At 50.9% G+C, this 15,528-nt stretch overlaps 1 protein-coding gene across 3 annotated transcripts in view; it reads left to right on the top strand.

Annotated features, from left to right (window-relative positions):
• Positions 1 to 13,697, top strand: part of Pald1 (phosphatase domain containing, paladin 1) — a 65,084-nt gene extending 51,387 nt beyond the window's left edge. For 2 of the 3 annotated variants that reach the window (XM_039098611.2, XM_039098612.2), the window contains 2 exons: positions 9,765 to 9,920; positions 11,906 to 13,421. In XM_039098611.2, the coding sequence (XP_038954539.1) occupies positions 9,765 to 9,920; positions 11,906 to 12,058 (309 nt within the window). In that variant the 3' untranslated portion in view covers positions 12,059 to 13,421. Of the gene's footprint in view, positions 1 to 9,764; positions 9,921 to 11,905 lie in introns of all 3 variants that reach the window. The other variant, NM_001034128.2, reaches the window with a different exon arrangement.
• The last annotated feature ends 1,831 nt before the right edge of the window (positions 13,698 to 15,528 follow it).

Raw genomic sequence — 15,528 nt, 5'->3', positions numbered from 1 at the left:
CACACACACACACACACACACAAAACTAAATCTTTAAAGAAGAGAAGTAGAAATTTTAGTCTGAACTCTCATCTGAACTGTTAACATTTCATAACAGAAGGGCTAGTTAGTGACCAGGAAGTAGAAAGTCTGTCTGTTCTACTAGAAGGTCAGTGCTGGGAAGATCTGCATTCCTGATTTCTCATGGCCCTGAGGTTTGGGGACAGCAGCTTTTGGAGACTTGGATGTTCCCTCCATTAGCAAGAAGGGCAGTCTCCTTCCTCCAAGGTCTTCTGCATGTCTCGTTGTGGAAAGGCTTGGGCTTCTGTTCTGCCTGAGATCACAGTGGACTGAGATGTCTCCTGAGCTGTTCGAGATGCTCAGCTCAGAAGCCCAGAGCTGAGGCCAGCTCTACACATGCGCAGTAGGGGCTCCAGTCAACTACACATGCGCAGTAGGGGCTCCGGTCAACTACACATGGGTGAGAGTACAGGGTTTCTGCAGAGCATTTCCAGACTGAAAAGTCACACTGTTGCTGCCCTGTGGAAACACCTGTGATCAGAGTGGACAGCGGGATCGGCTCTGTCCAGCGGCTACAGAGAGCCAAGTTCCATGGAAGGGGTGAGGAGCCAGAAGAGATCATCAGGTGGAAGACGGGGTGTAGATGTTGAAGGAGATGATTTTTCTGCCTCTGACCGTTCATGTCTTCATCTCCAGGCTGAATCATGTTCCTCCTGGGGGGCAGTGTTTGGAAGTCTTCACCCGTTATACTCATAGGGCTGGGCTCAGTGTTGGGGTTCAGGAACTCCACACAAAGCATATGAACACTGACCCAGTTGAGCAAAAATAGTTATTGAACGCACACCTCAAGACTGATAGATTAGGACCGTAAAAAGGACTGGGGAGCCTAATATTTGGTACCAGTGTGTTCTCAGGGCAGGCTTATAAATGGGGGGAAACCCCTCAAAAGCCACAATGAGCTCATACGCAGGTGCGGGAAGTGTAGCCCAATGGTCAGCTCTGACTCAGGCCATTTTAGACATAACGGTTCATATTGACCTTTAACTTGATGGGTCCCATGTAAAGCTTTGTGGGATTTCTTTAAGATTAACAAACCTCAGAACATTCAGAACATAACATGTGGTCAGCATGACCCTGCTCTGAGTCAAGTCACTTCTCTGTCTCAGTGACTGGCAGGCATGTTACAGCAACAATAAGAAAAAGCTGTCAGCAAGCATGGGGCAAAATGGCTACAGCTAGGATGGGGATGGGGGATGGAGGGGGTCAGACCTCAGCACACACCCCGCCCCCTAGAATTGATCCAGTGAATCAAATCATTGACTCAACACTTTCTCTGAGGCCAGGGGAGTAGCTAAACAAACTCTTATATTAGCCGTTGTTGGCTTAAACATTTGAAATTGTCATCTCCCTTAACAGGTGCTGTGACTCTCATGCTAGGAGGCCCTGCTGTGGCCAGTTACCGAGAGAGCTAATGTTTTACAGCCCTAATGTAGCATAAAAGTACATACCTTGTCCCCCACAATCAGGGTCTCCATTTGAGAGCCAGACATCTATCTGAAGTGAAGGGTGGCTAAACCATTTTCTGTACTCTGGGTCTGATATACAAAAAGGCCCAGAGAACGAGGCAACATAGATGTTGGCAGTCTTTGGGTGCCTATTCCATTTGGCCCAAACAATTTACCTAAGTCAAAGGTGAGGGTGGGGGAACCTTCCCCAGTAACTGGCGCTTCTATCTCCTGCCCCTAGTCTATATTTGCCTGAGCAGATTTTCACCTGGCTGACAGACTCCGTGTAGGGGTCTCACCTGTGGAGCTGCTACTGTTAATCAGTCCAGCCCATACGATCGCTCCCTGTCTTCCAGTTGGATCAGCTAAGCAGAGGGCATGGAACAAAATGGCTGTAGGCAGCAGACCTGAACACTCAGCAGAAGGGAGAGCCCTGAGGATCCATCTCTGGGACCAGTGTCCTCTAACATTGCTCAGAGTTCAAAACACCCTCAGAGTCCAGTGTGTGGTCACAGACAAGGCCGTGGGCCATGGAATGGGAAGGCAGGCCGCAGGAAGTCCCTAGTGAGTTTGTGGCAGAGCGGGCATGGGACTCATGCCCCTCTCTGGTCTATGTTGAATTTGAGCTCACGACCTCTAGATGGCCCTAGGGGAGGCTTGCTGCGGCTCTAGAATGGGGGCCATCTCTTTTCCAACTCACCCTATGAACTGACTCCTAGGAACTGGCAGTTGGGTCTTACCTTCAGTATCTTAAGGTTTAGTCAAGCCCCTGCCTTCTGGTTTTAAAGTGGAGGTCCGCAGCTGGTCTCTGCCGGCGCCTGCCAAGCTTTGCACCGAGTAAGCCAGTGGGCTCCTCGTGGGGGTCAGAGATGCTACTCAACTCCGGAAGGACATGGGCCCGGGCTCCATGGGGGGGGGATGTACCTCCTCCATCAGACTCACTGCCTGGGAATGTGCCAGTCAGCTTTCTACCCACTTCAAGTTTTCCCTCGACCTTCTGTCCATCTCAGGTTCTCCCAGCAGAACGCAACCTCAAGGCTGTAAAGATCCCAGCAGCGTGTGGCAACTTGGCTTCTGCCCCTCACCCTTCAGAGCTGGTCTTTCCCAGCCCCCTGCCTGCTTCAGCAATCCACTCACACATTAGTCGGAAGGGGTTAAGAACATGTGGTTGGCATTTGGCATTGGGATTGCTTTTGGCAATAAAGTGACCCCAGGGCCACAGAGAAGCAGGAAAATGGGAGGTCACTACTCTCTCATGGGAAGAAGTGGGAAGGAGTGGTCTGTGTGCCGCTGTGCGCCCCCCTTCCCCCCCCCCATGGATAGCTAGGAATTTTGTGCGAGGCTCGCTTGTTAGACGTGGTGTAATATAAATGGTCCAGGGGTGCAGAGCGGCTCCCAGAGTTTGCTGAGCTGGGCTGCAGTGACTTTCATTTTAGCTTCTTCATTCTGACCTTTGTACACGTGCGCTACACTTTCCTCACAGGTGGGGCAGTGTAGGCTCTAAGTACTCAGTGGGCTGTGTCTGAGGCTAGCCTCACTTGGTGTGTGCCGACACTGAGTCAGACCGAGGAGAAGGTTGTGCTAGGCTGTGTTCTAACGAGGTGAAGAGAGGCCCACAAATGCCTCAGCTCCTGAGCAGTTCACGGTGGTGGCTGAGGACAATACCACTGTGATTGGTGTTGTATGAAGTATGCCAAGTGGAAATACCTAAGTCCTTCTGGCTTATCCACATCGACCTCCACTTGCCTTAGTTTCCTGACCTTAGAGACCTAGCCCAGCCATTGTGTGTGTGTGTGTGCGCGCGCGCGTGTGTGTCCCCGTCCGCGCATGACAAGGTCTCTCTGTTAGCTTTTTTTTTTTTTTTTTTTTTTTTTTTCCGGAGCTGGGGACCGAACCCAGGGCCTTGTGCTTCCTAGGCAAGCGCTCTACCACTGAGCTAAATCCCCAACCCCTCACAGAATTTTTTTAAGAACCGCCTTAAGGGCTCAGTGAGTAAGCTCGCTTGCTACCAAGACTGGTATTTTGACTTTTATCTCCTGGACCTGCATGGTGGAAGGAGATGATAGACTCTCTGACCTGACCTCTGTACACATTCACGTGTGCCCACACTGCTCGAGGCTGACATGTTAGACTTGGCATAATATAATGGATCCTAGGGTGCAGAGGGTGCATTAGACTTAGAAAGGTCACAGGGTCAATTCCAACACACAAATAAACATTTTTTAAATACCTACCTGCCTCACACAGAAGTAGAATGGGAGAGATGGTCTCTTGACATGAGCCACTTTGTGGGGTTGGCATGGACATGAGGCAGCGGGGAGCAGTACGAGGAATCTGGGCCCTACTGAGGTATTCCAACATGGCCAGCAGCCCCCAGGTTGATCTAGCTGGTAATCGATTGTTTCCTTTTGGACTTGGAAAGGGGAAAGTATTTATGATAGAAACGTCTAAGGACACTCTGTTAGACACATTAATGCCAGCAGGCACTTTCGGAACCTGGCTTTGGCTGTCGGCAGTCGCTCTTACTCGTCTGTATTTAGAGCAGGCTGTAGCACCCTCTCTCTTCCTTGCAGAATGAGTTTGAGAACAAGCTGAGGCAAAGCTGGCTGCAGACGCCTTTGCTTTCTGAAGAATGCTTTGTGGAGACCATACCGCTTTGCCTCTCTGAGAACTTAGAAGCCTGTCTGTTCCAGATCTCAGTGAGGAGGACAGGAAGTCAGGGCAGGTTCTAGTAGACTCATTTAACTGAAGAAGAAACAGGCCTGAGGGAGATCTGTGGTAGACTGGAAGCAGGGTCAGAGCTTTATCATCCACTTGGCCTTTTACATTCCTTTCCCTCCGGGGTGGCGGACACGGGGGACAATTTCATGGTAACAGTAAGAGGATGGGCTATGGGGGAAGCCACCATAGCTCCTGTGTGCTTGTCATTCTGTGGAATAGGCCTATAGAACCCGAGAGCTGCCCGAGACAGAAAGATGAGCTCAGCGCCCCAGGAACTAAGGCTGTTTCCTAAGAAAAGCTGAAGGTCGGCTGCCTCAGGCGCTGAGCCCCTGGCTGGTCTTTCTCAGCCTCTGACAGCCAATGCTGTCCCCAGAGTCCTCATTCCAGCAGGTAATGGGTCTCCAGGGCTCAGCCACTGCAATTAGAGTAGCCTCGGAACATTGTAAACTGTCATATAAGATGTGACAGGAGGAAGGGCACTTTCCTTAGGGTCTTCATGCCTTCCTGAGGATGGACTCAGTGAATTGGTGCTGCCTACCCCCACCTCCCCCACAGCAGCTGAGTCCTCCTTTCCCTTCTGGCTGGCTGGCCTGGAGCCTTTTGGCCCTACAGGGGACTTTCCTACTGAGTCTGACCTGGTCACAGGGTCAATTCCAGCATCCCCTGGTCCTGGTATCATCTCACTGAGACCCGCCACTCTTGGGAGCAGCTAGCACTCATGTTCATTGCATAGGCCCGTTTCTACAGCCCAGCTCCCAGGACTGTGCCAGACACAGCGGGGGTCTGCAGTGCCTTATACAGTGAGTAGGAGGTGGATAGCAGGTGGAATAAATATTTGCATGAATTGGGAAATCTGCCTGTTTGCTGTCCACACTGGCTTAGTCCACTGGGACTAGTCCTCCAGGACAAGCTGTTCTTCTCTAATGAAGGAAAGGACCCTGGAGCATGGAGGTAGGCCAGGCAGGGACTTTCACTGGTGTGGGGTGGCTGGGAGCACTTGATGAGGGGAAGGGAGCCTCTGGAAACGTGTTGAAGGGGCGCCAGTAGGATTTCCTAATTGAACGTGGATCCAGAGTTTAGCTCCCATAGCTTGGTTGTCGCTCAGATGACACACTTGTAGGTCTAGCAGTTTGGGGATGGTGCTCTCAGGAAACTGTTTGGGTGATGAATGTTGGGGTACCTGAGATAACCACCGGAGTGTCCTGCAGGCACTTATGTGAAAGCGTAGGTGCAGGTTGGTGGGGGGGTCCCAGCATCTTTCTAGAGTCTAGATTTTCTAAGCTACTGGAGACTGCCTCAGGAGGAGACTGCCTGGGAGAGAGTTGCTCACTGCACCCCAAACTCTAATGCAGGTCTTTTGGGGGTGGGAGTGAGGGATAGAGAGGCAGAAAACTGATGTCAAACCCCGCCCCCAGACTTAATAGCTGTTTGGGGAAGGCCTGGCCTACCACAGTGAAGCACACAGAAACTCTGTCTTTTTTTTTTTTTTTTTTTTTTTTGGGGGGGGGGGTTCTTTTTTTCGGAGCTGGGGACTGAACCCAGGGCCTTGAGCTTCCTAGGTAAGCGCTCTACCACTGAGCTAAATCCCCAGCCCCCAGAAACTCTGTCTTAATGAAAAGGCCCAGACTTGAGAGCAGAGGAGGCCAAGGGAGGGGGGATCTTGAGGCCTAGATGCCCAGAGCAAGCTGTGGGGAGTGGGGTTTGTCCTGAGCCTGGAGGGACAAGCTGACTGTAGCCAGGCGCAGAGGAAGGCCTTCAGTGAGGGCACAGAGACTTAGATAATCTCATGTTTACTACTGGGTAGCTCAGCAAAGAGCTTCCAGACATACTGACAGAACAAGGCCTACACCCATGCTAGACGGGCCAGAGGCATGAGAAGCCTGAGGTCCCCACAGCTCCGGTGTCTCTCCTGGGCCCCTTCTATTTCAGGTTTCAGTCCCAAGGGCCCAGGAAGCCTTTGTCACCTTCATGGCAGCCTGGCCTACTGGACCACTTAAAAACAGCCTGGCTATTTCTACATGCAGGAGGTGGCTGGGTGCCCCTCCCGGAACTGTGCCAGCCTGGGATGCTTTTAAGGAAAGTGGATTGTGACAGGCAGATGGGCCATTGTCTCAAATCACAGCCCTGTGGTCAGAGGCAGGATGTGTCCATGGGGACCTCTGGGACTGGTGGGCATAATCTTCACACAGTGTCTGAATTTAGAGATAATTCTACCCTTGAAAGACTCCTCCTGCCTCCCACCGGATGTGCCTCAGACCTCGTCATCCTTGCTGGTGTCTTGGGACAGTGCTGGTGTGGTGTGGTTGTAGCTAGGTGAGAGCTGGCCACTTCTCCCTGGACCTTGGTGGAAGCAGTTTAAAATGGCTTTCCCAAGGAGCACTGGGTGACTCCTGCCCTTCTGAAAACACTCCAAGGCCCAGAAGGAGACAGGAGAGGAGAAGCAGGCTGAGGCTTGGGGGCTACTTGACCCTATAGTCGGACCAGCTCAGTATCCTGTGAGACAGTAGGACCTCACTGTGCTGGCCAAGTGGCCACTATGTGGCCATTTTTAAATTATATATACTTTAATATGCTATATATATTTATGTTATATAACTTATCAATATTAATATATTGCACATTTAAAATATTTTAACATAATATGCATCAATATTAATGACTATATAAATATGTAACATATAATAATGTGTATTTATATAACTAATATATAAAATTTAAAATTTTTTTTATATATATTCTTTTCTTTTTCCTCTTATCCGCTGCCTAGTTTCTAAGCAAAATTGATTTTTTTTTTTTTTGTTTTTTTTTGGTTCTTTTTTTTGGAGCTGGGGACTGAACCCAGGGCCTTGCGCTTCCTAGGCAAGCGCTCTACCACTGAGCTAAATCCCCAACCCCTGATTTTTTTTTGAACACATGATGTTAATTCTTTTTTTTCCGGAGTTGAGGACTGAACCCAGGGCCTTGCGCTTGCTAGGCAAGCGCTCTACCACTGAGCTAAATCCTCAACCCCTGATGTTAATTCTTGAAAGAGTATGCAGTCCTCGAGTGTCCCTGCAGGCAGCAGCCCTGGCCCTCTGTCTGTAGGACCCTCTTGTCTTAGCTTCTCCCAGGCTCTGAGTCCATCCATGCCTTAGCTTCTCTTCCTATTTCTATGATAAGAGACCCAACAAAGGCTCTTCAGGGAGAAAAGTGGCTCGAGGTTCCAGGACACAGTCTACCGCTTCAGGGAGTCAAGGCTGCAGGAATTCAAAGCAACCAGTACCGTCCCACGCACAGTCAAGACCAGAGAGAATGCGTTAATTTACAGCAGGGCTGGGCTGGCTCTCCTCATGCATTTCAGGACGTAGCCTGTGATGTGGTGCCGCTAACATTCAGGGTGGGCTTCCCCACCACCATGAACCCAACTAAGACATTTCCTCACGGGCATGCTCACAGGGCAACCTGATCTAGGCAGCTCCTCACTGAGACTCGTTTCCAGGTGATTTCCATGTTGTACCAATCAAAACTAAGCACCTGTCTTCCCTTGTTTCTAATGCAACTGTCCAACTCTGAGGACACACCCACCTCCTGACTCCAGCCTACCTCCGGTGCCCACTACCTCTTCTTCCTTATCCACCTTGAAGGTCACTTTCTCTCACTGCTTTTGGTAGTCCCTGGAGCCTCCCAGAGGGCAGGGTTGGTAGCTCTCATCTTCGTGGCTTCTGACCTGTTTAGTCAGTACTTGGGGCTGTGTGGCTCATAAGTGCCTTCTCACCAGTTCCTTGAAATGTTGAGGTTCAGAGGCTAACAGCAGAACCGCAGCCAGCTTGTGCGTCTGGCTGTCTCCCAGGGAGTTAGAGTGCTGTCCCTGTCCCCAAGCCCTTTCTGGCACAGCCTGCTGTTGCCTCAAAACCGAATTGGCGCTGTTCAGGATCTCTCCAACTGTGAGTTTTAGGCTCTGGGCCATGTCACGTCTGGGGTGGGGCGACCCTGGAGTTTTCTGAGTATGTAGACCAGCACCGTGTGTGTTCATGGAAGGGCTTCCATCTGCAGCCCAGCTGTTGGGAGAGCAGCTCTCTCTGGCTCCTTGGGGCTCACTGTGCCCTTCCCCGGATAGTGCCTTCACTTGAAGGCTCTTCCTCCCAAACCCCCACTCCCCTGTGCCACACTATTTTTCTGGATCTGGGTGGAGGCCTGAGGGTGGTGAGGGTGGTGAGGGTGGTGAGGTGAGATAGTTCAGGTCTGGGTGTGGGCAGCACATCCATGGTCGGTAGAGGAAGATACCCGGATATGGAGGCAGACCACCCTACAGGAGAGGCTGGCTGAGGGTCCAGATCCTGTGAGTGTCCCTGGCATGTTTCCCTGCCCTGGAGAACCTTGCAAGCATTTCCTCCTAAAGTCCCCTTTCTCTTGAAACACGGATCTCCTGCGGCATCTTCCTCCAACAGGCTGCTCTCACTACCAAACCTTCAATGACTTCCAATGCTGCATCCCACGGTGCCCAGCTTTGGCTCTGAGTAATCCCATTGCCTGCACCCACCCACACCCCAACCCTCTGAGACCCTCATTGGCTGCTCTGAGGTGAACCCAGGCACTTGCATTTTAAGGTGACATTCATGACATCCTTCTTTCTCCCAGGCTAGCAGGCCACAGCTCCCTCATACATTTGTCCTCATTGCTGTCCCAAGTGTGTGCACATTCTCACTGTCAAGTCCACGAGGTCCTTGCTTCCCACTCCTCCCGTCTTCCCTAGGGAGCTTCCCACTTATCAGCTTTGCCATCTTCTATTCTCTGGCATGTGACCTAGTGTGGTACCATTTCCAGAGAAGATGCCCAGGGGGAGCTCTGGTGAGAAAGGATGCCGAGACTGACAGGCCTGGGACTGATGGGCTCAAGCTCCACCCAGGCCTTGTCTTCTCTCTTATTGGTCCCCAAACTTGGGTGGACTAAGTGTCCATCCTTGCCACCTCAGATCCAGGACTATGGAGAAACAGGCAAGGAAGGCAGAGAGTGGGCAGGTTGGGTCAGATACCAAGATGGGCTTTCTCCCTTTCTAGTCAGAAAGGAGCTGGGCTGAGGAGGAGATTGTAGAGGCTGTCTCAAGTCAGAGCTCTATGTCACTGGTCCCCTGCCAGACCATGATCAGATCCTCATATGCCTTCAGAGGAATGCTAGGGGTACTGGGAGAGAGGAGACAGTCCTAGGAGACTGGGGATTATGTTGTTAGGAATTGGCAACAGGCTTCTTTCTAGAGGACCATGAGCTGGGCATCTCACCCTCTATACCTCAGATGCCCCTAGTTTTCCAGCAGACAGCCTGGCTTTGGAGCAGCATTGTCTTCAGAGAGGAAGTAGAGGCCTTTCTTCTCTGTAGGAAGTGGGTTTGAGACCCCCATGCCCTCAGGAACTGGGGGCCCTGTGGGTCTCCTCTGTGTCTAGGCCAGGCAATACCCCAGGCCCTGCCTCTGAAATCACTCTGCTTGGATGCTCAGGCTGCGAGTGAGTATGTTTGTGTTAAACAATGGATCTCCCTGATGATACCATCCTCCTTGTCCTCCAGGCAAAGGCCACCAAAGAAGCACAGGAGGCTCAGAGGTTACAGCTGAGGAGTCTGCAGTACCTGGAACGGTACATCTACCTGATCCTCTTTAATGCCTACCTTCGCCTGGAGAAAGCCAGCTCCTGGCAGAGGCCTTTCAGCACCTGGATGCGGGAGGTGAGAAAGGATGCTGAGACTGACAGGCCTGGGGTGGTGAGCTCATAAGGCCAGCTGTATCTTTTCCCTGGTCACTGAGTATGCTAAGTCCAAGATGACAGGCTCCCATATGGAATCCCCTACTTTCCTTTCCCACTTAGCTATTATGTTCCTTGCCTAGTGTCTCACTAGTTAGACAGCTTATGGCAGCTGAATAAATGAATGATGGGGGTGGGAGAGATGGGGGTGAGATGGACACCTGTAAGAGCTTGCTCTGTGTGTCTCATGGCCTGCACTGCCTGGATACCTACCTGGACACTTTGGTCTGTTATTTTTATTCAACTCCCATCTGTCCCCTATGAAGGGCAAGGTTGTTTGTCATGATCCTATGTCCTTCCAACCACGACTTTAGATATGGACAAGGTGGCCAGCCTTATAAGCAGTAGAATAGTATCAAAGGTGTTGGTGTCAAATGAGAAGGTGGTGGTGACTCTGTGATACATGTGTAATGCCTCTGCCATACCTGTCAAGAGCCAGGTATGTTTTAGGTAAGCAATCTGTGCAGAGGTTCAGGGACTTCTTTACATAGAAACTGGTTGTTGCTTCTCTTTTCTTGGGACCTCTGTGATTCTTCTTTGCTTGGACTTCCAACCCAACCTAGAACCTGCCAGTCAAGAGAAAGGTCTTTTTCCTCTCAGGAAAGTAGCCTGTAATTACCCCTCAGCCAGGAAGCTGCTGACCTCACAGTCCATCTGTTGTAATATGATTTCAGGTCCATAATTAGCTACCAGGATGTGAGTGGGTGGGGGCTGGAGCCAGGGAACTCAGCCCCAGTGGGTATAGAGTAGGTGCAAAGGCTCAGGACTGGATGGAGGCATGTTCAGAACTGCAGTGGGCAGAACCAGGGAGGCAGGAAAGCAGGCTGCTGAGGATGTGCCTTGGCGCTGGTCTCAGATGTCAGTGTGAGGAAACATGTGAAGTGAATCTTTGTGCTTGAGGGTGAGTGTGGAGTCAGAAGATGTGACGAGGGCTCTATTGAGACCACTCTGGTGAGCAGGCCCAGACTTAGCTTCCTCTATGTACCCTGGGGTGGAATGCAGGAAGAGTGTCATGTAGCCCAGGCTGGCCTCAAAGTCACTATGTAGCAGAGGGTGACTTCTGATCTTCCTGCTTCCACTTTGCTGGGATTACAGGGACTTGCTGCCTTGCCCAGTTGGTTTATGTTACTGGGGCTCAAACTCAAGGCCATTGTGCTTGCCAGGCAAACTAACAGCTACATACCCAGCCTAGGGACAAGGACATTTTCTTCTTGAGTTCTGCTTAGATTGTGGGACTCAGGGAGAACCAGGGTTGGGGGCACGCTTGTAATGCTCCATAGCTGCTTCTAGGACTCTCCTCAAGGGAGAGGTGCTGGGGACCTCTAACTCGGGACTTCAGTCCCTCTCCTGGGACAGACAGAGGCAGGGTGATCGTGCCTGGGGACAGCAAGGACAACATTATCTCTTTTTTTCCAGGTGGAATTGTTCCTAGTAAGGTGTAGGGGATGGTTGGAGCTTGGGGCCAAGTCCCAGGCTACTGGGTTACCAGCTCCACGTTGAGGATCCAGAGCAGAGAAAAACCAAACTCCTTGGGTTGAGCTCCTAGCCAAAGGGAAGGGCTACCGTTGGCTCTGCCATCCATACTGCCTCGGCAACCTCCCTGCTCAAATGTGGTTTGCTGGATTGGCCAGGCCAGTGCCGCCGAGTCCTCCCAGGCATGCCCAGGGCCCCGTGTATTTGCACAGCAGTTCCATGCAGTACGAGGAGCGAGGCCTGTCAGGGACCCTGGAGCAAGGTGGTTGTAGATGGACATGCAGGTTTGTCGGAGCTGCTGATCTCGCTGAGGACAGCTCTGGGCCCCAGACCCTCCCAAATGCCTCAGAGCTCAGCAAGGGGAAGTGGTTTGAGGACAGTAGGCCTGATGAGACCTCCACCCCTGAAGCTCTGCCCTATCTCTGCCCTTTCCAGGTGGCAACCAAAGCTGGCATCTATGAGATCCTCAACCAGCTGGGGTTCCCTGAGCTGGAGAGCATGGAGGACCAGCCCCTGTCAAGACTCCGTTACCGGTGGCAAGAGCAGAGCCAAGACCCAGAGCCCTATGATGCTGGGGACTTCCTTTAGGCCTCCTCCTTGCTCCTTGCTAGACAGGTTGGGGGACCTGAGGGTCTCATTGCTTCAGATGGACACTTGCCAGCTTCCTGGTGAGACTTGAGGGGCTGAGAGCCTTTGGAAAGAGGGTTTTTTTTTGTTTGTTTGGGTTTTTTTTTTGTTTTTTGTAGGATGTGTAGATGACGCCACCATTTTCTGTCAACCCTCTGGGTGTGTAATGGCCTCTGCCTGTACCTCACAGACCAGCTGGCAAACAGCAAACAGCTTTCAGGGAGCTCGCTCCCCAAACAGTCAGTCACCACCTCCGTCCCCTTTTCACTGCCTGAGTTGGCAGTGGGCTGGTCGTGTTTGTATGTTCACTTCCTTCCTCTGGCTGGCTTGCTCTTGTCTCTCAGTCTTTCAGATCAAGGAGCTGTCTGAGGTAGGTGAGGAGGATGGTGAGCCGGTCAGGTCCGTGTTAAAGGCAGCTCTGCTTGGTTTCTTCTGGTTCGTGAGTGTCGCGGGCCTGGAAGACTTTCCCCAGTTCCTTCACCTAAGCTGGCAGATGTGTCCAGGGAGTTTAGAAACCAGGGAGACGATCTCAGTGTGGGGAAAGAACTCACAGACACCATTGAGACAGTGAAGAGGCGTGATCATGTGTTGGAACCTGTTAGCAGGATCAAGGTGACTCTTGGAAGAGATTCTCGTGGACTCAGGCCGTGGTGGCTCGTCAGGCCTTAGGGTCCAGGCCACCCCTGCCAGGATCCCTGGGCTTCTTTCACTGGGACACTTGGGACACCGCTGAGTTACTAACAGCTTTGTTTACACAGTAGGAAGAGGGGCATAGAGAGCTGTGCCTCTATGGTGAGCCTCTGGGACTGAAGTTTGCCACGACTAGTGGTTGGACACCTGGGAGGCTGGCTACCTACCTGTCTTACTCCCTGAAGGACAGGGTTGAATCTCTGGGTTCCAGTCCTTTAGGGAGATGGAGTACCTGTCTGTCAGCTGCTGGCTGTGCTTTTTGAAGAGGCCAAAGTTGTTTCCAGCCTCTCAGCTGAATTCTTTTGCAAGCTGCTGTATGTCTGCTCACGGCTTCTCAGGTTTGCTGGTGCCTGCTTTGTGCAAGTCAGTTCTTTTCTGAAAAGGTCTAGCCAAGGAGTCAGAGACCAGAGAGACCCTTCATACTCTCGTGACTGACACTGACTTGGAGATATGCTGGGACCAGTGGCAGATCACTTTACCCCCCTGCCTCAGTTTCCCCGTCTGTAAAATTGGAGAATAATACTTGCCTACCTACCTCACAGGGGTGTTGTGAGGAATCCTTTATGTTTTTTGGGTTTTTGTTTTTTTTTTTTTTTGTACAGAGCTTTTGGCATTAAAAACAGTGTAAACATGAGTGTGCTGCGTTGCTGATTGGTCTTTAGTATGAGACAGACATGGAAGCCAGGTGGATAAATGTGTCTCCCAGAGTAAGGGTGGATGCAGGCGAACGGAATGTCCTTGTTACCAGCACCCGTGATGTTTGGAGGCTGCGGGTGTTCCAGATGTCACTTCCTCCTTGTCATCAGTCACAGCCTACCATCTTATACTGAGGTAGCCGTGCTGACCCCTGCTTGAATAAACACCGTCTACTGTCAGTCAAGAGAACGCACCAGGGCTGGAGAGATAGCTCAGTGGTTAAGAGCACTGACTGCTCTTCCAGAGGACCTGAGTTCAATTCCCAGCAACCACATGGTGGCTCACAACCATCTGTAATGGGATCTGATGCCCTCTTCTGGTGTGTCTCTTCTACAGTGTACTCACATACATAAGATAAATAAATAAACCCTTAAAAATATAATTAAGTAAAAAAAAGACAAAAAGAGAACATACCAGAGGCTAGCCCTCACGCCTCAAGCCAATCTAGTGGAGTGGGCGTGGGGTGTTTCCTCACTTAAGGTTCCTTCTCCCCAAATTCCTCTAGCATCTGTCAAGTTGACATAAAACTAATCACAGCATCTACACACACACACACACACACACACACACACACACACACACACACAGAAAGAGAGAGAGAGAGAGAGAGAGAGAGAGAGAGAGAGAGAGAGAGAAAGTGAGTGTCCCCTGTCTAGCTTTGTGCTGGAGCAGAGCTGAAGATTTTATTACAGCTTTTGAGAAGGAAAGGCAGAGTGCAGTTAGGGCTGCGGGAGGACAGGCCTCAGCTGCTCCTCCTCTGCAGACACCCTGAGCCCTGCCCAGTGCCCCCCAAGCCCCAATCTCATCCCCTTCGCATTTATACCATTTTGGTTTGGATGTCAAACGTCCTCCATTGGCCTGTGTGTTTGAACACTTTGTCCCTAGTGGGTGATGCTGTGGCTGAAGCTTGCAGATGTGCACCCACCACTGGAGGAAGGGTCCTGCTGGGAGCAGCCTCACTTCCCGTTCATTCTCACCTTCTCGGCTTCTAACTCAGTCAAGGCGAGTGGCTTCCACATCTGGACCATATCCCTTTCTTTTTGTTAAAGATTTTGTTTAATTTTATTTATTTATTTATTTATTTTTTGGTTCTTTTTTTCGGAGCTGGGGATCGAACCCAGGGCCTTGCGCTTCCTAGGCAAGCGCTCTACCACTGAGCTAAATCCCCAGCCCCTTATTTATTTTTATATAAGTACACTGCAGCCATACAAAAGGATGGCATCAGATCCCATTACAGATGGTTGTGAGCCACCAGGTGGTTGCTGGGATTTGAACTCAGGACCTCTGGAAGAGCAGTCAGCGCTCTTAACCACTGAGCCATCTCTCCATCCCCATCCCTACATCTCTTCTTCTTCTTTTTTTTTTTTTTTTGGTTCTTTTTTTCGGAGCTGGGGACCGACATCTCTTCTTCTTAAACAACCCTCAAACTGTATTTGGTTAATTAACAGTGCACAGGAGATGAAGGGTTGCCTACAGGATAAAGAGTAACCTCAGATCCCTGCAAAGCAGCTTCATTGGAAAGTTTCACCCCAGCATGAAGGTTGGCTTCCCCACAGCTGCTTAGATGGATTCCCCCACAGCCCCAAGAACACATGCAATTGTGGCAGAACTGCCTTCAGATGGTTGTGAGGAGCGTCTGAAACCACAGGTGAATGTCCAATTAGCCCTCCATACCTTCATCAACAGTCAGCAACCCTGCCCATGGCCGACACTTACAATCAGGTTTGACTTTAAGGCTCCTTAAGTGGCCTGTGATAGTGACCAGTTTCCCATTTACTTATCTGCTGACCCACATACACATCCTGAAACAAATGTCAGAGAAAAGGGGAGTGGGGTAGAGACTTATCAACCTTTGGAGGCATAAACCTGAATCATCGAGGTCCATATGGCTCACGTTGCGACAGGGAGTTGAGACCCTCCCTTGTAGAGCCTTGGGCATGTCTCACTTCTGGTGAGTCTCTCTTGGAGAAGCCACATCTTTGCTCTCAATATGTTCTTATTCCCTCCCTGAGCGCCTTTCTTTCTTGAAGTCTGTAATAAAACCT

This window comes from Rattus norvegicus, chromosome 20 (genome assembly GCF_036323735.1).
Source record: "Rattus norvegicus strain BN/NHsdMcwi chromosome 20, GRCr8, whole genome shotgun sequence".
NCBI classification, from domain to species: Eukaryota; Metazoa; Chordata; class Mammalia; order Rodentia; family Muridae; genus Rattus; species Rattus norvegicus.
This window is presented reverse-complemented; position numbering and strand designations above follow the sequence as displayed.